Source organism: Letharia lupina (assembly GCF_014066315.1).
Source record: "Letharia lupina isolate WasteWater1 chromosome Unknown contig_15, whole genome shotgun sequence".
NCBI classification, from domain to species: domain Eukaryota; kingdom Fungi; phylum Ascomycota; class Lecanoromycetes; order Lecanorales; family Parmeliaceae; genus Letharia; species Letharia lupina.
This window is the reverse complement of record NW_023502984.1, coordinates 1054520-1076604: the sequence shown is the minus strand read 5'-3', so window position 1 is coordinate 1076604 and position 22085 is coordinate 1054520. Positions and strand designations below refer to the sequence as shown.

Sequence of the window (22085 nt, the reverse complement as noted above, 5' to 3'; positions counted from 1 at the left end):
GTTTCATGATCGTCTACTTCTTGAGTGCAGATGTCGCTGAACTTAATAAACGATCTAACCTCCCATCCATTGACTCATTTGCGAGACGGTCCGTTTCTGTTAGTGTCTTTGAATCCTCGACCTTTACACTATCGTGTAGTCCTTTGATTTTCTGCAGAGGCACGTTTATTGATTTCACCTGTGATGAATCATGCAAATGTCGCCAGTCAAAAGAACCGTAGATCATCCATGTGATAGCTTGGGATAATTGAGCTTACAAGGTGATGCTCGGAATGCATACACAGGACGAAAGATGCACGCTAAAAGATCTCACTTTCTTTGATTTCTAATTCGCCTTCAAATGCTTGTACTAACTATTGTCATCTTTCTCCCTCCACGGTCAGTCAAGCCTTCAACCTCCTCTCCTCACACGCCACACACACCGGCTTCTCTTCATTCTCCCGGGTGAAGAACCTTCCATCCTCGAAATGGCCTCCACACTCCTGTAGATACACGCATTAGAACACGTCCACCAGACATGCAGCCCGCTTTGTGCAAAGACTTACCACACAACAAAAGCATTCAGCATGCCACTCAGCACCTAGCGCGCTTAAGCCACCCTCGACGACCGGCTTCCTACATCCCTTGCACTTCCCGCTGAATTTTGCAGCATGACATCCCACACACCATGCATACCCATTCTTCTCCACGAAGGGCGTCTTCGCATCAAACGGATCACCGCACTCTGCGCAGAAGAAATGGCCTACGTGCCAGGATCCACCACAGGCAAGAACAACCTCACTCTCAATAGGCGTTTTGCAGCTGCGGCAGCGTGGAGAATACAGCTCATGGTAGTCGAGATGGCAGTAGAAGCGTAGAGATGAGTCACCGTCATCGGCTGCTGTTTCGCCTTCTTTTTCGTCCGGCAAAGCGTGGGTTTGGCAAGCTAGACGAGCTTCAATGCGTTCAACGCGAGCTGTGCGGGCAGAGTCGGGCTCTGGGTAGAACGCAACGCATTCTAGGGGTTCTGCGCAGTGGTGACAGGTGAAGCAGTGGGGATGAAAGCGTTGAGAGGCGGCGCTGACAATGCGGCCTTCGATAGGGAGAGCGCAGGCTGCACATTGGGCAGTAGCACGGCGGGAAGATGGGGTCCAGTGGAGCTTGGAAGAGTGGACTGGAGTGGTAGATGAGTGTTGGGGGAGCGGACGGTTGGCCGGCGAGTGGCGAGATCTGCTTGAAGGTGTTGGTAGGGGTCGCTTGGTAGGTGGGTTCTCAGGTGGCGAGAAGGTGGGGATTCCAGCCTCGGAAACAGAGATCGAGGGCGTGGAGTGTGAGTCGCTAGGCGGAACTTCATCGACTTGAATAGAGGGCGGAACCGGGACGTTGATTGTTGGTACTATGGGCGCCGAGGCCGTTGATGCTGGCATGTGCGGCTTGAAGCGTAGTCTCGCAGGACTTGCGGATAGCCCATCTAAGGAAGAGTCTTCCTTCTTAGTAGTATCTTTTGGCTTCCAGTCTTGCTCGAAACTAACGATTGGCCTTCCTGGCCTGTTGCTGACGACAGTTGGAGAAGGTAACTTCGGGCTTCTTTCCTTCATCCGCATACTTGTAGCAGCTCTGATATCGTCACTACGTATTTCCTTGCCGTCTTTGACCATTGGTATATCTGAGTGACTCTCTGCGTGATTAGCAATGACTTGGCCCGGTTTTACTGAGGCTGGTGGATTTTTTAGGTAAGAAGGGTTGTGAGATTGAGAAGGGGGGTTCCTATGGATTTCGGACCGAGAGACTCTCATGTTGTCTTCGGCAGAAGCAGTTCTTGAACGGAAGAACGATTTACTTCCAGTACGGTCTTTGGACACTGGATTGCGGTTCTTTGTAACGAGTGGTGCAGGTATCCTGCTCTGGTCTGACCCAGCGGGCTCAGACGTCTTTCTGTCGGCATCCGGCTCTTCATAGATCTTGTCCTTAGGGTTTCTGAATAGCCCACCACTCACATCTCGTGCTCTGGGTCCGCTGGATCGACGGTACCCTGAAATCCTGGGCAACTTTCCAGGCTCTAAACTCATATAGGCTTTCTTCTGTGGTGAGTCCCACATCGCATGGGCGGTCTGTTGGTAAGGTTGCGTCTCCTCGGTGGGCTTTTCGGGTTCTGCGAACGTGATAACTGTATTGCGAGTTGTTTGTGATAGATTGCTGTCGCCCTTACTAGAGTTTGACGTGTCGGAGGCTGATCGATGGCTCGTAGCGGAATCGCCTTTTACTGCGCCCTGCTCTGCATGCCATCCAACGCTCTGACTTCGAGCATGTGCCCCTTTCTCAAGATGATATTTGTAGCTGTGTAACCGATCTGGATTCTTCTGTGGCGACACTTGATTTCTGTGTTTCCAGACGAGCTCCGATGCTTCATCTTGAGCAGCGGCGTGAATCTTTGCCTCGTCCCGCAAATCCATATCCTCTAGCGCTTCCCTCAATGACCGAGCTTCCTGCTTCTCCATCCACCGCATTCCACTCTCTCTGTATGCTCCACTCGGGGTCATCGGAGGCGCTCTAGATATTGTGGAAGCTGAAAAGTCTCGTGAAGCCACAGACGCCCTGAGCTGTCCTAAGGCTGCGTCTGCAACTGGCATGTCCGATTGCGCTCGTCTATGTGACAGTGCACTCGCAGATCTCTCATGTTTCGGGGCCATGATTGGGTCGGCTTGTTGCGTTGAGCTTGAGGGTCGGAATGATAGAGCAGAGGATGCTCTGGCGAAGGGCTCTGCCGTGGACGTGGCCGCTCGGCCGGGGAATGGTCGTGAGCCACCAGGTCGCGCAGGCCGGTTGACACGAAGGTCTTTTAGATAGTCTGCCTCCCATTTCTTGTGTGAGCTAGGGGCTGGTGGAGGATTCGAGCTCGATGACGAAGCGAAAAACTTCAATCCCGAGGATCGCCTTCTTGGGGCTTTAGGAGCGCTTGGTTGGTTGGCGAGCTCATCTAGGGGTGCTGTGGAAACATCTATGCCTCCAAAATTACCATACTCATCTCGGTGGCCCGACCTATGCAGTAAGCTCATTGTCACCTTTCAACGGTGTCCAGGACCAAGGCGCTTAGATTTGGTGAGAATAATGCTTATGGAACACCACTCTGTGCGCTGCTAGGATGAGAGAGAGTTCAACGAGTGTAGAAAAAAATTGTTGAAGACAATGCTGTGGAGGAATGATGCGCGAAGCAAGATAGCGATATGAGTATGTTTTCTGTTTTCGATAGTAGTCTAAAAATGGGTGTGGGGTCAACACCAATCAGGTTGGCCCACCAACATAGTGGGCGCGAAATCTGCGACACGAACATTCTTGACATTTACAGGAAGACCCATCGATCCTTTGATCAAGTTCGTCTGGAACGCCTTCCGGTGGGATTATGAATCGGTAGGACCCATTTCTGACAGATGGCAGAATAAAAGCGAGATCTTATCCGCAGAGACCATACAAGATCAGGTCAAATTTCATGAAACCGCGAAGAGTCGAGCCATGTTAGTACGATGGATAGGAGCCAGTAAAAGCGTCATAAGCAAAAAGCTCTGTGGGGTTTGAGAGTAGGGACAGCAAAGCTGGTATGGATAAGAAGTCTAGGTCAGTCATAGCTCTTTGAGATATGATGCTGTTCTTGTTGCAGTCGTTAGGGCATATCGTACATCCTTCGTCCATATCGTATATGTTTCTGCAGTCAGTTGCCAAAGCTGTTGAGTGGAGATTACTCCCGTGTCGGGTTCCCGTCGAGTGGTTCAATGTCCATGATTATCCTCTTGGCCTCTTCGCTGCCCTCCACTCAATACAACCATCATCCCCATAACCTCCCCTGAATAACATGACTCTGTATGCTTTCAGCATGTCAGGCCAGTTGGTCAAATCGTTATTTGAGCCCTCTGTAGTACTCTCCACTTTGCCAATGAATAGATTGTACGTGATGGGTAATTGATTCAAAGGCTCCAACGATTTACATCTTGGCTCGGTCAAGTCAAGATTGAAGTAATTTCGCCATGAGATCTCGATATTTTTCAGGCCTTGAGCTCGCGACAAAACTTGGCGGACGATCTTGACATTAGCACGAAGTGCTTCAATGCCAGAGAAGGTGGTATTTGTTTCCTTTACTTCCCCTTGAAACAGTCGAATATCCAAGATGCAGGTACGGATGTAAGGAAATTGTTTTGTGCGTGCCAAGGAATGGAGGGCACCATCCACATTGGACCCATGGATCTTATTTCCCCTGAAGATGAGGTAGACGTGAAGCGTCCAGGCGGTTTCTCCATAAAGAACGGAGATAGCTTCTACATGAACCTGTTTGCTGACCTCAAGTACCGCCGTATAGAATGTACGATCGTTGTAGAAAGTTACAGGACCTCTGACATGTCGGCCCAAGCGTGATACTCGCGGCTTTGAGATGAAGAGCTCTCGATATATTTGGAGTCGTAGTTCAGTGGGCAAGGACATGAAGGTAGCCATATAGACTGGTAGTCCTGGAAAGTAATAGATACCTAGCAGTGATGCAACACGACTCCCTTTGCAAGTAGATGATGGCAGCTCACTCCATAGATCCTGGAATTCGAAGTCAGCGAGCATCTCATATGAAATTGCAGCAGGTAACCAGGCGTGCCCACCTTACACGATAGGTCCTGGGATATTCGGTCGCCAGAAAGGTAGAGCTCCTATCGCCGCAGCTCCAACGGAGCAGATTCTATGACTCCGGCTCAACTTCGAGGCTTGAGGCTGATATTCGACCTTATCATTAGGCCATCAAAGCCGTATGCGATCAGTCTTTGCGTCTCCAAGACTTCTCGATTATCGAGCATTTGGAGCCTATGGTGAGAAGGCTGCTCACAATGCGGCCAGGAGGAGAAGGATCCAGATTCTGATGAAGGCCTGCGGATGTGATAGACCAATGGTCATAATCTTGGTCTCCAAGGCCGAGCCTAGAGTGAGCGTTCAAGCGGGTGTCGAAAATGTCCCTCTGGCAGAACCTCGGCGCTTTCCGAGAGATCTCGCCGCGCGCTTTGTTAACTTCACGCGTCGAGAAGTTGCCGTTAAGGATGGGAAGGAGCTACATGGCAATGACCGCCTGCGATGTTTGATACAGGAGATCATGAATCTCACCAATCATTGTCGGATTTCGGGCAAGCTCGAGACATCTTCTTGCCTCCTATATCGAATGCAGTTGGGACAATACTTAACCAAGAATATCGGAAACGCAAGCTCACTAACGTTGAACACGATGATGACATCAGAGAAGGGTTCACCATAAAGGTATGGTCATAGGAAAACGTAAAGAGTATCTGTTAACAGGCTTAATCAAGTCACACCCATCGCTTCCATCCGCCCAAACACGGAAGTTGATACCAAGGTTACAACTACCACGATCATGTCTGCCTCTGGCCTACCTCGACCCGCTTGGAGGCCAGGAAGCCCTTCCCGGCTCCAACTTGTTCTCAGCATACATCGAAGTCCTCGAAGAAATTGTGCATCAGGACCCACGGTCAAATCAACCGACGGTCTTGATCGCACAGTCAGCTATTGATGACGGGCTCTTTGCTATCGAGCGTGTACAAGAAGGAATCTACGCAATATGTAGACTGGGTAATTGGGTGAGTGTGGATACACTTGCACGACTGCAAACCGTGCCTATAGATATTGTACGCCCGCGAAAAAGACAACATCAAGGGCAGCCAGGACTTCCGGGAGACAAATGGTGGAGCACTGCCGCAATTGCCTTCAGGTCCGAAACCATATGTGACCTGGGTAAGAAGTCGAGTGGCGAAAAGTCTCGCGGAGTGCGATTGTGCCTGCAACCGGCCCAACGGGAACCAACTACACCGGCCCAAATTACCCAAGAAATATCTCAACCCGTTTTGCAGGATCAGACCGGAAACGTATTGACGGACATGGTGGAGGAAGCAGCGCAAGACCCAGAGGAGGTGCTCAAAGCGGTCAGGGCTCAGTACCAGGAGGCTTTATATGCGTCTAAGGTAAAGCGTTTTTCATGCACGAGTTTTGGCCTTATTACTGATTGCTTGTCAAGTCGTCGTTGGCATATTTTGCAAAAGGGCCATTGTCTCGAGCACGGGCTGCATTTTCCATCCCCGATGGCTCTGCCAATAACCACTCGCATCTGACTTCATTCTTGAGATCTTGCATCCTGCCACTTGCTACTATGGACACCAAGTACCGGGAAGCATTGCCGGAATTAGTCAAAGGATTCCCCTTCGAATCGCATTCGGACGACGAATGTACTACCGTAATTGAAACGATTAGCAAGAAAATTCGCAAGTCCAAGAAAATCAGTGTTGGCAAAAATGGCTTATATCCAGGAGAAGAAGCCAACATTGCTCGATGGTGGCTTAGCAGAAATCTATCTTCTGTTGCTTGTGATTCTGCAGATGCAAGAGAAGACGCGACCAGGTCAGCTGTGCTTGAGCAGAGGGCTAGAGAAATTCAAATGCAAATCATTCTCTCTCTTGAGACTCTTGCACTAGAATCGTTAGCGACAAACCAGCCAGTGGAGAATTCACCACCAACAGATTTCATAGAAGGAGACGATGGCTCAAAGAATAGAAAAAAGAAGAAACCCAAGAGGCCCCAGGACCTCAGCATGTTGTTGGATCTACTTGTCGACCGCCTGTGCATTTGGCAGTCAATGAGTGTAGATGAGATGAAGACCTCAAATGGAGAGGACAGGCCTGTATCTCCACATGGAGCAAACTCAGCCGTGAAAGCAGCAGGCAGAGACCATCTGCGGCAATTCTGTGTAGATGTTGTGCTGCCTTTGTAAGTTTCTTTCCTGCTCGCTATGCGATTGCTAGTCGCTGAACATTATAACATTATAGCTATGGAGCACGCCTGCCAGAGTTGACGACTTTGCTTTGCCAAAAGCTCGGAGGGTCTAAGCAACCTTCGCCGAGGCGGCCACCATTGGCGAAATCTGCATCATCCTACGGATCACTAAAGCCTGGTGCATCGGTGCAAAGACAGCAAATCCGAAGACCTCAACGTACTTTGGAACGTGTGCTGACCGACGAGCGAACTGCCTCCCAAAAGCCACCGCCGTCCTTGCCACGATCTGCCACTGACCCTGTCTTGCCCCAAGTGAAACGCGAAGTCAGTGACACATCTTTGTCGTCAATTCCGCTCAACAGAGTCGCAATGCACAAGCGCTATGGCCAGCGAGAAATAGATTTACACGCAACATCACAGGCTGCCGAGGCTAAGCTCAAGAAGAAAGCGAGAGTAGAGCAGGAGCTTCGAGGTGCAATCGCCGCGCTGAAGAGGCCCAATCCTCGCATGGCGGTCAAGGACCTAGTCGAGTATGCAGAGAGAAGAGCGGCAACGTCACACTCGAGAAGTATAACATGCTCAGCCGAAGTCTACATTTTCGATGCTAAATGTCTGCAGAGCCTAAGAACCCTGTTCGTAATCCTTTCGCCCAAGGCGCTCAAGTTATGGCTACGCCAAGCAACAATAGACACAAGGACGTTTACGGCGGTCTGACACGTTTTCCACGGCAAAGTATAGCGTCACTACCTGAGCTAGAAGAAGTCCCACCGTCAAGCATTTCTTGTGTGCCTTCATCTTCAAGGAAGCCAAGACGGTCGCCATTCTTAGCCCCAGATAGCACAAGAAAGACCGACAGCAGCGCTTTGGCTTTGGCTGTCGTTGAAACACCAACGAGAGGTCCATCCAAGCTTTGGGGCCGTCCTCCGATCTCTACAGCGGCGATAGAGTCTGTTGCTGATCTGTCTCACCCACCGCCTCTATCAGCAGCATTGAATCCACCTAAAGCTTCCAATGGCATATTTACTTCTCCTCAATTGCCTTTGCAGGTTCATGAGACGCCATCGAAGTTTCGTTGTTCGCATCAAGTTGAACGATCTGAAGATGCTAGCATCAGTGCAACGCCAGTCAAAGCTCCGCCCCTTGCGAACGAAGCTGCGGACAACTCGCCAAAAGCTGTCTTGTCGCCATCATCGCAGGGAAAGGAGGAATCTATCTACGCGGCTTTGGGATGGGATGATGATGTTGACGAACTGTTATAAATTTGAAGTCTTTCTCCTGCATCATCCAGCGACGGTGTTTATTGCAAGGGGCAATGAGTTCTAAGGCGTTTCGGAGCTGCTTGCATTAGCGAAGGAGTCAAACACAGGTCTAATGATAGCACGAGACGTAAGATAGTAGCTCCGACCCCGATATTCGTGACTCTGGGAGGGAAGTTGACGTGGCTAGAGGTCTCAAGCTCTGGGCGTGCTGTCAGAGGGGTGGCAGTTGCAGTGGTGCTATCCCGAAATACCGGCGCTGAAACAATTTGGTCTGCATTCACACAAACAATGCAAAAGAAGCGAAACCAAATCAATACGCAAGACTGTCACTGTCTTTTTTCTCTATAGAATGACAGTCAGTTAGTCTGGCAAATAACGAAGGTAGATTTGATATAACGCTAGTCCTAAAACGTCACAAAGTAGAAAACGCGAACACGTCCTCCACGTCTCGCACATTCACTTTATCGCTTTACAAATTCGAACCGCACAACGCATTGATTGAAGCTCATTACTTCTGCTTTCAAATCCCTCCTTCCAAGCCCCGCAGTCCACTCTCCTTTGGCACCTTCTGACAGAATGCCTCCTCGCAAAAGCAACATCTCGCAAATCAGCGCTGCGGGCGACGAAGGCACTCCGGTCAAAGAGCGCGAGGGTATTAATATTGAGGTAGGTCTGAATACCCTTACACCCTTCTTCTTCTCTCCAACCTGATGAGTTCCTGTCCTCAAATCACCCTCAATGGCCCGATCGCAGAACTCTCTTCGCACTTCACTCTCCTCTTTCTTGGCTCCTCTTCTCTGCTACACAGAACACGATGGCTAATAATCTGCCACGGCTATCAGGACCTCTCCCTTCCCCGTACAATGGTCCAACGTCTCGCCAAAGGCGTCCTCCCCCCCAACACCTCCTTACACAAGGACGCCATCCTCGCCATGAGCAAAGGCGCCACGGTCTTCATCAACTACCTCGCCCACGCCGCCAACACCGCCTCCCTCTCCACCGGCAAACGCACCATACCGCCCAACGCAGTCATTGAAGCCCTTGCGGAGCTCGAGTTTCAGGACTTCGGGCCGAGGGTGGAGGCCGAGTTGAAGAAGTTCAACGAGGTGCAGACGGGGAAGCGGAATGAGTATAGGAGGAAGGTCAAAGAGGGCAAGATGAGTGGTGCGAAGGGGGAGGATGGTGGTGAGGAGGGGGAGGATGAGGAGGGGAGGGCGAAGAAGAGGGTCAGGAGGGAGGAGGGGCATGAGGGGCATGAGGGGAGGGAGAGGAGGGAGAGCGGGACGGGGGATCCGAGCGCGCAGCTGCAGACGGGGTATAGGGAGTACGAGCCCGAAGACCCCGAAGACCCCGACGACGACGACGACGACGACTTTGACGCCGAAGGGCAGACGGGTGAGGAGGGGGGGAATGATGCGTCTAATCTCGAACCCCGGCCAAGAGCTTCGCGAGACGAAGAAGAGGAGGAGGAGGAGGAGGATGAGGATGAGGACGAAGATGAGGACGAATATCCGGATGAGGGGAGACGGCTTAGTTCGGTGGAGAGAGAGGCGAATGGGAGTTTTGATACCCCGGGGGATGATGCGGTCACGCCTGGGAGTTCGGCGGATGAGGTCTTGAGTGAGGACGAGGGCAGTGATTGAGGGAGGCTCGTGAATGAGGACCTCGGGAGAACAGGAAGAGCTGACAACGGCGTTTGTGGGTCGGGCATCCTCGATCGGAAAAGGAGACGCTTGCTTGATTCAGATGGGATCAAGACATCTACGCGGTTGCCTCTTGTGTGGCTTCCCTGACCGACCGGGCCGGATGGACTCGGTATGTGGTTATCATTTGCATAGCGAATGTCTACCTGGCTAAGATTTGGAAAGCTGGGGCAGTCATGTGGGCCTAGTCTCCATCCCGTGTGGACACTGCTGCATCGATCCACCCATCTCGCTGCATCTAGCGGCTCCACAAGTCTGGCTATCTTGAAGAGATCGGGTGCCATGCATTTCATTTCATTCCTTCATAGTCTCCCCCTCTGCCACCGTAGCTCCATCATCGCCCCACAACCCCTCCAATTTAAACTCCGCCGCCCACTCCTTTACAATCTCCTTGCTACCCGCACCACCTTCCCCTGCCTCAACCTCCTTGGGCGCGTCAACCCACCCTCTGATCCTGCCATCCCGCCAATCCATCAGCACGCCCATGGCCGCGCTCTGCAGATTCGGCACACCCCCCTTCCCCAACCTGCCCCTTTTCCTCGCGACCTGGATCAGGAAATCCGTCGTGACGTCTCCATTTGCACCCGCCGACACGAGCGTTGAGGGTGGGAGACTGTACTGGTCTAGCAGTGGCTGCAACGTGGCTTCGGAGCGTGAGAGACGGTGGAGGAGCAAAGTGATGGCGGGGATGGGGTCGGTGATTGCGGAGGGCGGGAGGGCGGAGAGGAGGGTCAGGTTTGCTTGATGGATTTGTTTCGAAGAGAGATGGGGATGTGTCTCGCCGTTCGCGCCTTGGCCGGAGGATGAGGGGAAGACAATACCCGGAGAGTCGAGCAGTTTTAGTTTGTTGTCGAGCTTCACTTCTCGCAAAGCGGTTGTGACGCCAGCTTCTGCGCCTACGGGGCATGCAGTTGAAGATGAGCGGGAAAGGCGGGAGGTCAGAGCGTTGATGACAGAGGATTTGCCCACGTTGGGGTAGCCGACTATGCCGACCGTGGTGCTGCGTTTTAGTTGTTGGGAGGAGGCGTAAGATTTCAGGGCGCGGAGTAGTGTTTCGCTTGTGCCTTTGACTGTAAGAGCTTTGTGATCGAATGTGCGGGCGTTGGGCGCGGATGTATTCGCTCGAAGGGGAAGCGTGGGAAAGTATCGGCGGAGGTAGACGAGCCAGGCTTTTACCACCGGTGGAGGTACAAGGTCAATCTTGTTGAGGACGAGGATCAGCCGTTTTGACCCGGCGTCTGCGGCGGTGATTTCGCGTTCTATTTCTCGGGAGCGAGTGCCGTTGGGATCGCGGGCATCGAGGACGTAGAGGAGGATGTCTGAGGTTGAAAGAACGGATTTGAAGACTTTGTCGAAGGCGCGGCGGGAGGATTCGAGTGTTTGGGGACCGGAGCTTGGGAGGGAGCTGGCGGTTGTGAGGACAGCGCCGCCTTCTGTTTCATCGTCTTGGTCCATTTCGTCCTCGTATTCGTCTGGCCCATTCTCATACTCCGCTGCTCGAGCTTTGGCAGAGGCTAGCAGGGCGCTCATGGGGTTTGCGGAGTCATCGGGCGTATCTTCGTCCATGTCTTCATCATCGAGGAGGTCTGAGAGTGTGTCCTCGCCGTCCACATTTGATGCCACTGGGACATTCTGGTCTGCTGATGCGGCAGCTTTTGTCACTTTTGCTTCTTCTCTCTTCCTCTGAAATTCCTCCTCCTTCAAGCGCTTCTTCTCTTCGATCTCGTGGAGGATGCGGTCTTTGTAGGGGAAGAGATTGGGGATGCCCGGATCCTTCTTTAATCGTGACCGCCATTCTGGATTCTAAAATATTGATGAGCTAGGTCAGGTGCTGAGGTGTGGAAACAGGCCAGACGTTTTTTGCAAGCTTCTTTTGTTTTCGTTGCTTCGCAGCACTAGCTTTCTCGATCTTATGCCGTAATCGCACCGGTGTGCGTTTCGACTTGGGCTCTGTAACGTGATTAGTACTTTATATTATAGATGAAGCCATGAGTAGGTATCCCACTCCCAGGTTTATTAGCCATTATGAATTTTGTGTGCCTTGTTCAAGCCTGGTCCTGCTGCAGTTGCGGTTTCAAATGGTGAAAAAAAGTTCGTGCCGAGGTACTCTATGCCAAGATTTCGCATGCTACGGAGTAGCCTATTCGCTGCAAGGGTCTGTGCCGCTTTACTCGTGATGGTAAATATAGATTTGGATACATCTATAGATACTCTACAGCTGTTGGAAGGCTTTCTTACATAAAGCTGGTGCTCCCTACTCTTAAGCCTTGAGCGATTGTAGGCACTCACACTTATTGGTTCTGGAAAGCTGAGGGAAAACCACCCGTCTTCTACTTTTCTCTCGGGAGTCCCACGGCTTGAAGTGCTTATTTCAACAGCATATTTTATTGAAGGCGCCCAAGAGAAGGTAGGTCAGAATTTTCGTAACTCACATGATGTTTGGTTTCAAGATTCGTTCTGAATGACCAATGCTACAGATGCTAAGCCGATCAGATTCTTTTTGGCACGATAGACTTTTCCTCCTAGATTCACTTTCTCACGTCCGACATTCCCCCATCAGTCGATTAAAGCAAAGACGTCCGAAATAACATCAAGATGCCATTGCTAGAGGAGAACCCAGCGTTTACAGGCCGGCCAGAAACCCACAAATTTGCCGGAATCCTCTTTGATATGGACGGAACCATAGTCGACTCAACAGACGCTATCGTCAAACATTGGCACAAGTGCAATCTTCTCGGCCGCGCGTCGTGTGTGAGGCGCATTTCAGCTTACTGTCTGTAGAATAGGCAAAGAACTAGGAGTGGATCCTGCCATGATACTGCAGTCTTCGCACGGGAGGAGATCGATAGATACGTTTCAGCTGTACGATCCAAGCAAGGCCAATTGGGAGTGTCAGTGGTCCAGCTTTGCCCCGTGTTTGCATGACTGACATGCGTCGGGCTAACGAAAGGCTAGATGTCCGTCACGTTGAAGGCTTGATCCCTAGACAATTTGGGCTCGACGCTGTTGAGGTGCCTGGGGCCAGAAGTGGGTCATGACCCGATCTTCATCTCAAAGAAGGCATGCTGACTCCGGAAACATGAAGACTTGCTCGCATCGCTCGAGGCAGCCAAGGCGCCATGGGCAATCGTAACAAGTGGTACACGACCTCTTGTAACTGGATGGCTTGACGTAATGAAGCTTGCTCATCCTCGGAACTTGGTCGTTGCGGAAGATGTGAAAGAGGGAAAGCCAGGTCGGTCAAGTCCTGATGAGTGGTTGAGAGATGGCATCGATAGACACTGACGAGATTAGATCCCGAATGCTATCGTCTCGGGCGAGAAAAGCTCGGCCTAAGCGCCGACACCAGGGTTCTCGTGGTCGAGGACTCTCCGGCCGGCATCCGTGCTGGAAAGGCTGCGTCGTGCAATGTGGTTGGGCTGGCGACAACGCACGATATCGCGCAACTGCGAGAAAATGGCCCCGATTGGATCGTCAAGGATCTTCAGAGTGTTCGGTTTGTCAATAGAAACGCGGATACAGGGGAGGTTGCCATAGAGATTTTGCACTCGCTAGAGTAGAAGCGCAATGATCTTCTTCAGGCATCTTTGCGAGCGGTACAACATAAGTACTTGGTACCCAGGTCGAGGGATGGGGAGGGAGTGGGGAGAAGAGGGGGGGGGTTTGGGTTTGAGTGGTCTGGTAGAGATCTAGATTTGAAGCCTCAAGGCATCTTGAATAGCAGACGTTGGTGCTGTTGGATCATCGCCGGGAAGCGCGAAAAGGAAGGTCGAAAGCTTGTAATGACCCTTGTCGACTTCATTCCCCAACTTGCTCTAGCTCATTGTACTTCCGTTGCCACCGAGTGTAGGAATTACCGGATACGGACGTCTTTTTCTTTGCTTTTCGGTTAGAATTCCGCCGATCAGTAGAAAAAGGGGCAAAAGATCGTCCAAGTGACGAAGCGGGAGGATTGACGTTGACGATCTTTGCGCTTTGGGGCAATTCGCCATTTTGTGCCGAAAAAGAGATATGCGACGAATGATGATGAGACATGGGCGGTGTGGCAGTACTAAGGTTCAAACGGCCAGTCGGCCCTTGCACCTTGCGTCGCGGAGTGCAGACTGCACCGTCGCAGCTGAGCGTTTCCTTCCCCGTTTTGTTCTACAATCTTGACAGGGGCTGCCCCTGGGGCTTGTGGCGTCCATTAGAACAGCTGAAGTCTTTCTGAAAGCACACCTACCAGAAAAGCGCCGCCGTTGGCTTGGATATGTGCGATGTCGGTTAGAACGGAGTGATAGCCTAGTAGGGAAGAGGAGAAGCCGGTTTGACAGCGCAGCGCCAAGAGTTTGGTACTTGGAATTGATCATTCGATGCGACGCCTTATTAGTACGGAGGTAAGGTAGTCATGAAGCAAATACGAGGTATCTGAGCCAAGTGTGCTCAGTTCCAATCGTGCAATTAATTAATTAATTACCTCAGGCGTGTGAGATTCCTTTTCGGATTCAACAGGTGGTGAGAAGTGTCTTCTTCGAGTCGTTCAGGTCTCATGTGTTCTGGAGGCTTGCAGGTACGGCTTCCGACAGGATGACTACCGAACACTGTTGCACTCGCAGTGCCGTGAACCTAGGCAACTTGACAGCTGTCTCACTCTCCACACTACCTACTAGGTACTACTTGTATGAGAAATGAAAGTCTGAAGTTGCCCCAGTCTGCCGGTAAGAGGGGCGGGAGGGGCATTCGAAGCTATGTAGGAATTCCGACGATCTCGATGATCTGCAAGGGAGATAAAATCATCCGGAAAGTGCTTTGGGAGCCTCAACACTCCCACTTCAACGTCGTCATGATCATCCCGACAAAGCGCGCTTCCCGACTTTCCGACTTGCAACGACTATACTTTGATCCAACCATTTACCGAGACCTGCGCACAGCTGCACCTATGTATCCTTGACCTTATGGTCTGGGGCCACGCGCATTTCAGTGGACGACTCTTTCCATCACGGCAGTTGATTGCTCTTGAGCGCTGAGAGTCTAAAGAGTCTAAAGTACTGACTCCTACCCTACTGATTCTATTGTTCCATCTTCGATACCGCCTAACGGCAATCCCCCACTGCCACATGTTGCTTACCCACCAGATACTAAATGGTACTAATGCAGTCAGCGTGTATCCATGTATCCAGAAATAGGTCCCTGCGTCACCAGCGCGATCGTGCCGACAACGTCTGTTTGCCTCGCCACACTGACCTGGTGTTGACCTAGATGTATGATTGGGGGTGGAAATTACAATGATAGGAATGAGTTTAGTCAGACGGTGGACCGGAGGATAAATCGAGTTCAAACCATGGACAGATGAGATGGCAGGAGTAAAAAGGATCAGGATCAAAAATAGCATAGTCAGTCGTGGGAAGGACCGTAATTGCGGCCAGGGGTATCTGGGAATAAAGTAGCGGTAGGCCTCGTGGCAGATCTTAGCGAACTATCGCGGAGTATCGCTTTAGACACGCTTTTCCCACTCTCTCTGGCCTCTGGCAGTGACGACAGTAGTCATGTGAAGACTCGTATACGATCCAGTTATGCTTTGGATGATGTGGAAATTGATGATCACGCAAGGGGGAAGTCGAAGTACCTCGTGCCTCAAGTAGCAGAAATCCGAACGCTATAATTCTTCTCGCTTCGACTCTTGTGCATGCGGCATATGTGGAGAAAGTTGACTTGAGGCGCGCGGTGAATTGAGTGGATGGATTGATGACGGCAGTTGAACCAAAGGAAAGCCTGGACCACCCTCCAAGTTGCAATCGAGCATACACGATTGCAGCAAGCAAAACCCAAAGCCTGATTTGCACGGCAGGGAAGTCTTGGTACCCGAAGTCTTGGCTGTGAACAAGGCTAATGGATTTATGGACTAATGAAAGGGAGGCTAAGGTAAGTTAGGTAGCCGCTAAAGATGGGGCAAGGAACAGGGGTAATGTACACACTACTTTACCTTACACACTAAAGTACCGTCCGGCGTCCGCCAGCCCAAGACTTGACCAGTCCTTTAGCGGTGCCCCTAGCCGCGGGGCCCTCCCGGAGCTTTCGCGCCGTTCGTCGGTATCTTTTTCGCCCTCTCTCTCGCTCTCGCTCTCTCTCTCTCTCTCTCTCTCTGTCTGTCTCAATTCTTTTCCAAACAGATTAAACGTTAGTCCACTCGTTGTTTTCTTCAGTAATACTACCTGATCCCCTCGATCTTCCTTCTGTGTACCCTTTTGAAGAAACCCTCACACTCGCTCACCCAACTTGGTCTGCTTTATCGACCCATTACATTCGCTTTTTCCTCTTCTCTTGCAAATCCATTGGATCCGTTTCCCCCCCCCCCCCTCCTTCTACCAATCGTAGCTGCCCACTAACACCCGGAACCGCTCGAAACCACCCTCCAGAACATACACTTCCCATCACCAGATCACATTGTCACGATCCCAAGTACTGTTCCTGGGCTTGTCCATAGCAGCTGAAGCTCTTCGGCGACTCCTTGTCCCAAAACGTGCTGGGTCTCCCGAAAGTTCAAATATATTACCGAGTATATTGACTTGCTTGCTCTCGAAAGCCCTGCGACTCACGGCCATTCTTCCTCCCAACACCACATGCGAAACATGGTCAATTGATTCCCGCAATGGCACACAATCATTACGAATATTCTCAACCAGAGTCTATGTTCCCCGCTGCAGACTCCGCCTACCAATTCCCGGGCTCAATGCCAAAGAATGAGTCGCATGATTACCACACCGCTGAGGATACGCCTTTCCAAGTCAATTACAAACCATACAACGAACGACAATCCTATCCGGCTCAAAACATTTCAAACACCGACGACGGTGACTTAGGAACACGTTCCCGTCTCACGCAAGAGCAGCTAGCTACACTGGAAGCCGAATTTGCCGAGAGATACAAGCCGAATACAGAATACAAGAAGTCTCTAGCCGAAAAGATGGGTGTTGAATTTCAAAAAGTCAACGTAAGTGGCCACCCTGCGTGTGTCATATTTCGTATTGACCTTGGTCGCAGAATTGGTTTCAGAATCGCCGAGCTAAAGCCAAACATCAGAATCCACAAGAGCGGAGATATGATGTTTCACCGGAGCAGGAGACCCGTCAAGGTCCAGCAACCGCATTCTCCTCAACGGAGTACGAAGGAATGCCTCAATCTTTTCCCTCGGAAAATTTCTCTTCCCCAGGACAGGGCCCTGTCCTGTCAACAGATTTTGCTACCGCCTTTGACTTCCCCAACTTGGAGGAGATGAATCGACAGTACAACGCTAATATGAGCGGCCTTCCGAATTTCGACAGCAATACAACTTTGCAACCCGATTTTTCCAATACTGCAGTAGCCGATCCTATGTGGTCGACCGACTCTTACGATATCTTGAAGATGCCGTCTCAAACGGTCGTGGAACGAGACCTATTTGGATGGTCTCCAGATTCTTTCGCTGACGCATCTGCCCAAATGCAGGGCCAAAGATTCATCCCTGGCCACACCGACGCTCAATCTCAACCAATGTACCACACTGCTATTGACGGGAGCCCTGTTGGAAATCCCTCAACCCAGAGCTTTGTCACGACTTCTTCCGAGGGAGGTGAGCCTCAGGAATTCATGACTCCACCACAAGGGACTTCTCCGATGCGGAGTCTCAACCAGTCAATTTTCCCGCATCGAGGATCGGATTCGTCTGATTTGGCAGCAAATTTTGACACCATAAACATCCAGCAATCACGGGCTGGACTCGGCGGACTACGTGGGACATCCAATCCTGCGTCTGCAACCGCACTTGTCTCCACTACTGGTCTTGCAACGCCTCAAGTCAGTCCTGATGCAATCGTCTCCAAGTCGCCCTTTGCGGCGGGCTCTTCGGAACTCGCTGCGAGGAAGAGGCGTCCACGACCGTTGGCCCTTCAGAACGATTCGAGCCGAAGCATATCATATACAGGACCTGTAACATCGTCTTCGCACCTGCGAGCGTCTCCCCCAGGTTCACGCAAACAATCACCAGTTCGCCGTATCAGATCGACGGGAAACAATATGAATGTCATGACTGGAAGAGTAACAAAACCTGGCACGGTATCTGCTCAAATGTCCCCTCGGAACTTCGAATCCTGCTTCCAACTGGCTTCATTGTCGGAATCTCAGCCGAACGCGTCTATCAACGCACACATCTCTCAAACACCACGTGCTGAACAGAGCCTTCTCACGCCATCTTCTGCCACCTTCGCACCACAGGCCCATGGAACTTGGCCAAGTTATGCCTCCAGTTGCAGTCCATTGGCTCCGAGCTGGGAGCAAAGCGTCCATGACAGCAGCGCTCCTGCCTACGCTGCTCAACACGGCTACAACTTGCCTCCATCACCTCCGGTCTACCAAAACCCAGCCTCTCAAATACCGTTTGAACAGGCGCATCACCAGCAGCCATTTGCGTTTCACTGCCCTCCGCAGTCCGCCCCTCCGCATCTAACAAGCTTCTTTGACGCCTCGCCTTCAATGCCAGCTGACGGGTTCAATGCGGGCTGGCCTACTCCGTCAGTCACACCACCGGAGCCTTATCGACACGGTCCACAGATGCCTTTGCCCATGCGACCAAATCACACGCTCCATCATAGTCACAGCGGACCAATGAATTTCTTTGCAGGTACACCACAAAGCTTCCCGAGCTCCCACCCTAGTATGGGACCTTTCCAGCCTTACCAAGCACCTTTTCAGAGCACGCCTCCTGCGCCCAAGGAGCTCGACATCAAAATTGATATCGGTCCGCCTGTTCCATCTCAACATGGGCAAGAGGTCAAAACGTATACTTTTAATCACAGCACGCCCAAAGACTTTTCGCCTGGCAATGGAAAGAAGTAGCCATCAGCGAGTCATGGCGGTAGAATGGACCGCGGAAACTGTCATTACTAGGGCCCCTCGACTTGGACTGTCAGCCTCTGGAGTGAGGAAGCAGGCGTCGAGCGGGCAGCGGTCACCGAAGATTGTCGAGCAACGATGTACGAGTATCACGCTTCTTTTACGGTCCGCCTCACGAGGGTCAATCGTTGAGTGTAGAGGAAGGTTCAGTTTCGCAAGCCTGCGTGGGATAGCGGTCTGGACAGACACATACAGCTTAATATACTAATACTAATTCGGCGTTGATATTCGAGGCGCATCTACATAACGAATTTGTCGATGGTCAAGCATATAGATTTCTATGCACGGGCAACAAGAGTGATTGTTCTGCTATATCCTGCCATTTCTCCATGACTGGAACATGACACGCTTGCGGGGCCACGGGGAGCGAATGGGAGGGGGATACCCCTAAATCGGGCGAACAGGAGCATTTGCATTTGGCGCATGTGATTGTATGAGATAGCAGGCGTGTTGAGCGTTCTTTGTTGCTTGGAAATGTCGGGCGGAACTTTGTCTGTTTGATGGTGGCAATGAAGGAGGAACATACGAGACGCGATAGGTGGAATACACGCTGGGGATCATGGACATCTCGCAATGGGCCAAGGCCAAAATTCCAAACCAAATTCTATCATCAAGAGAGCTGCTCATTCGTTACAAATCCATGAGACACATTCTAACCCCCGGGTAGCCATGCCATACATAGCACATGTGATTTGCCAGGCGTATGGACCCTTTTTTTTTCGCCTTGTATTTGATAGCAGTAGAATACGCGTTATGGTTCTCTTTCCCTTTTTTTCCTTTTTCTCTTTATCCCTCTTTCCCTCTTCATTAGACTTCCATTGGACCCTGAGACCGATGCTGATCCGGCTTAGACGCCAATCATCCGCTGTATGATTTTCTCCAACTTCTCCGACTTCTCCAAATTCTCAGGATACTTTAAAGATGCACACATATACCTACACAAACACACACACACACACACGCACACAGAACATACACACTAACCCACTATCCACTTAACAAACTTTGCCCACAGTGGTCGCCTCTTTCCGCATTCAGGTACATCGTAGATGAAAGTCTACCGAACCAAATATCCGGGTTTCCCTCCGATTGGCGATTGGCAACGTCTCCCTCCCTTCTCTTTCCCCACCATCATATGATGAATGATGATCCATCCCCATCACCCTCACCATCATCATCATCCCCACACCCTCTCCATCATCATCATCATCATCACCATATCATCATCATCATCATCATCATCATCATGAGCATCACCAGCACCATCACCATCACCATCACCATCGCCATCACCATCACCATCACCATCACCATCAACAACCAGAACTTGAATAAATACCCCTACTACTCATACTCCTACCCTTACCCCTACCTCTGGCTCAAGTACCGGAGCTACTACTTCTACTACTGTTGCCACTAAAATAAAATACAATCCATCATCACCATCCCCTCCCTCGGCTTCTCTTTCTTTCCTTCTTCCAGACTTAGCATTGAGAACGAGAGAAGAAGGGAAAAAAAAAAAAAGTTGGCAACGGCCACCCCACGCCCACGCCCAACCCAAAGCAAAAACGCCCCCCTTCCCCCAAGCCAGCCCTTCCTGCATGAGCCTAATCCAGAGCACCTTAACCAGCTACATGCAGATTTAATCGCTTACGACATCCCATTCGAGACCTCACCACCAAAGACCATCCGCCGAAAAGAAGTTGGATGGCTTTATTTGTGGGAGGGGAATTTCTTTGTTCCCTCCCTTTGCCCCCCCCGGCGACAGCTGCATGCACAATGCACGATGCACGCAATTGGATTTCTGTTTGAGGCTATGAGCCGATGCCGATGGTGATGGCGAGTTGAGGGCCCCAGCGTTTTTTTCGTCTGTGGACTTTTGGTAAGGGAGGAGAATGATCGGGGAATCCGTCAAAACTTGGCACAGTTGGTATGGGGATTCCATCAACCCCTGCCATTGGTTCTTTTTTTTATTTTCTCCATCTTTTTCCTGTCTTTGCCTGCACGGGATTGATGATTATGCGGCTGCTGACAGGCTACTCTATCCGTGTGTGCGAGCGTTGTACCTTGTTGACTTCCTGCAAGATTCGGGCGCTTCTGCTTCATCTTGCAGCCTGTTGTGGCACCTTTGTGTGGATGGAACATTTTCGGCGAATTAGGGATGTCGTGGGAGTGCATTGGTTTTGGTAGGCTGTCAGAGCTGCATGTACAGGGTGGGTATGCATGCAGGTGATTGACTTACCTGAATGCTGGGGGATGTGGCACGGAGCTCTCTGTCAAAGACTTCTAGATTTCGCTTCTGCAGCATCTTGCATGGCTGTGGGTGTGGCAACGTCGGGGAGCGCGGCTTCCTCATTCGCGGCCTCGTGATGCAGGTGACTATACTGCAAATTCATTTGCTGTGGTTTGATTACGAGGCATGCGGCTTTCTGCACGATTTTGCAAAACTTGGGATTTGGGATTTGGGGGATTTTACAGCCTCATCCTGGATTATCTTTTTCAGCTCCGTGTTTTCTCGCAGCCAGATGGCAGTACGCAGAGTATCTGATCCTCCATCTCCATCTACCATGATCATGGTCGAAGCTTCTGTCTTGGTGTCATCCTGCCAGATGTCATTCTGAATTAAAGCCGTGTTGCGGGTCGTTTTTTTTCCTTGCTCGAGGGCTGCATGAAAGGGTATGCAGGTTGCTTTTTTGGCGCGCTAGAAAGAAGTTGAAGGTGGGGCGGATTCGCGACCCCAAGCCGTTCGTTCAGTTCTTCCGTTTTTTTTCTCTTTCTTCACGGGTCAAGCTGCCAGCCGAAGTTGCAACCGAGCAGAGTTGAAACTGGAGGCTTTGAGGGTGTAAGGGCAGTTTGTGAGGCTCGAATGCTTAGTTCCTTGACCCCCGGGGCCGTCCGACTTTGACGTTGCGGACAGGGCAAGGGTGGGTAATTTCTATAGGGACCGTTGAATTCATGCAGCACTCGCAGTGTCGCAAATCAGGACCCATTCCATCTCTCACGACAGCATGCTTTGTGGGTGATCAAAAACTCAATTACTCTTCGCTCTTCATTCAGGTCTCCGTCGCGCACTCAAGCGAAAACAATACACTCGTCAATCGACATCTCCACCCTGTCTGATGCGTGCACGGCCTTTCCAAAAATAGATTCGTAATCATCTTACACACATATACGGATACCTCCGTGTACATACATGGAATCTAGGTGCTTCAGGCACAAAAGTGAGGGTATCTGAACGCCACCCAGCGCCGATCCATGCATCCAAGAAATGCCAGCTCGCATGTAAGAGCAAAAGCGCAAGAGTTGGTTTTTGGTTCCCAGAACGCCGGCGCAATGATCTGTGACTTGGCGAAGTGCAAAAAAAAAAGGCAAACGCCGTTCGAATCCAAAAAATCCTAGCGAGTCGGTCAAATCCGGTGGGGTCTAGTCGAGG

The 22085-nt window shown here is 51.1% G+C and overlaps 7 protein-coding genes across 7 annotated transcripts; 4 read left to right on the top strand and 3 right to left on the bottom strand.

Moving 5' to 3' along the window:
• Window positions 1-13: 13 nt before the first annotated feature.
• Window positions 14-3035, bottom strand: HO133_002695 (uncharacterized protein; the record flags this gene model as incomplete). Its single annotated transcript, XM_037293620.1, has 4 exons — window positions 14-178; window positions 423-482; window positions 546-615; window positions 667-3035. 4 exons carry the CDS (start codon window positions 3033-3035, stop codon window positions 14-16), a joined length of 2664 nt encoding a protein of 887 aa, XP_037150449.1.
• Window positions 3036-3756: 721 nt separating this feature from the next.
• Window positions 3757-4578, bottom strand: HO133_002694 (uncharacterized protein; the record flags this gene model as incomplete). Its single annotated transcript, XM_037293619.1, has 1 exon — window positions 3757-4578. The coding sequence occupies one exon, from the start codon at window positions 4576-4578 to the stop codon at window positions 3757-3759; it is 822 nt and encodes a 273-aa protein (XP_037150448.1).
• A 501-nt stretch (window positions 4579-5079) lies between these two features.
• Window positions 5080-8042, top strand: HO133_002693 (uncharacterized protein; the record flags this gene model as incomplete). Its single annotated transcript, XM_037293618.1, has 5 exons — window positions 5080-5259; window positions 5310-5978; window positions 6032-6777; window positions 6837-7351; window positions 7402-8042. The coding sequence occupies 5 exons, from the start codon at window positions 5080-5082 to the stop codon at window positions 8040-8042; spliced, it is 2751 nt and encodes a 916-aa protein (XP_037150447.1).
• A 576-nt stretch (window positions 8043-8618) lies between these two features.
• On the top strand, window positions 8619-9685 carry HO133_002692 (uncharacterized protein; the record flags this gene model as incomplete). Its single annotated transcript, XM_037293617.1, has 2 exons — window positions 8619-8708; window positions 8885-9685. The coding sequence occupies 2 exons, from the start codon at window positions 8619-8621 to the stop codon at window positions 9683-9685; spliced, it is 891 nt and encodes a 296-aa protein (XP_037150446.1).
• Window positions 9686-10039: 354 nt separating this feature from the next.
• Window positions 10040-11769, bottom strand: HO133_002691 (uncharacterized protein; the record flags this gene model as incomplete). The annotated part of the gene is made up of 3 exons (XM_037293616.1): window positions 10040-11548; window positions 11601-11695; window positions 11751-11769. 3 exons carry the CDS (start codon window positions 11767-11769, stop codon window positions 10040-10042), a joined length of 1623 nt encoding a protein of 540 aa, XP_037150445.1.
• Window positions 11770-12340: 571 nt separating this feature from the next.
• On the top strand, window positions 12341-13305 carry HO133_002690 (uncharacterized protein; the record flags this gene model as incomplete). Its single annotated transcript, XM_037293615.1, has 5 exons — window positions 12341-12468; window positions 12527-12636; window positions 12701-12772; window positions 12831-12980; window positions 13040-13305. 5 exons carry the CDS (start codon window positions 12341-12343, stop codon window positions 13303-13305), a joined length of 726 nt encoding a protein of 241 aa, XP_037150444.1.
• A 3107-nt stretch (window positions 13306-16412) lies between these two features.
• HO133_002689 (uncharacterized protein) lies at window positions 16413-18595 on the top strand (the record flags this gene model as incomplete). The annotated part of the gene is made up of 2 exons (XM_037293614.1): window positions 16413-16715; window positions 16766-18595. 2 exons carry the CDS (start codon window positions 16413-16415, stop codon window positions 18593-18595), a joined length of 2133 nt encoding a protein of 710 aa, XP_037150443.1.
• Window positions 18596-22085: the final 3490 nt, after the last annotated feature.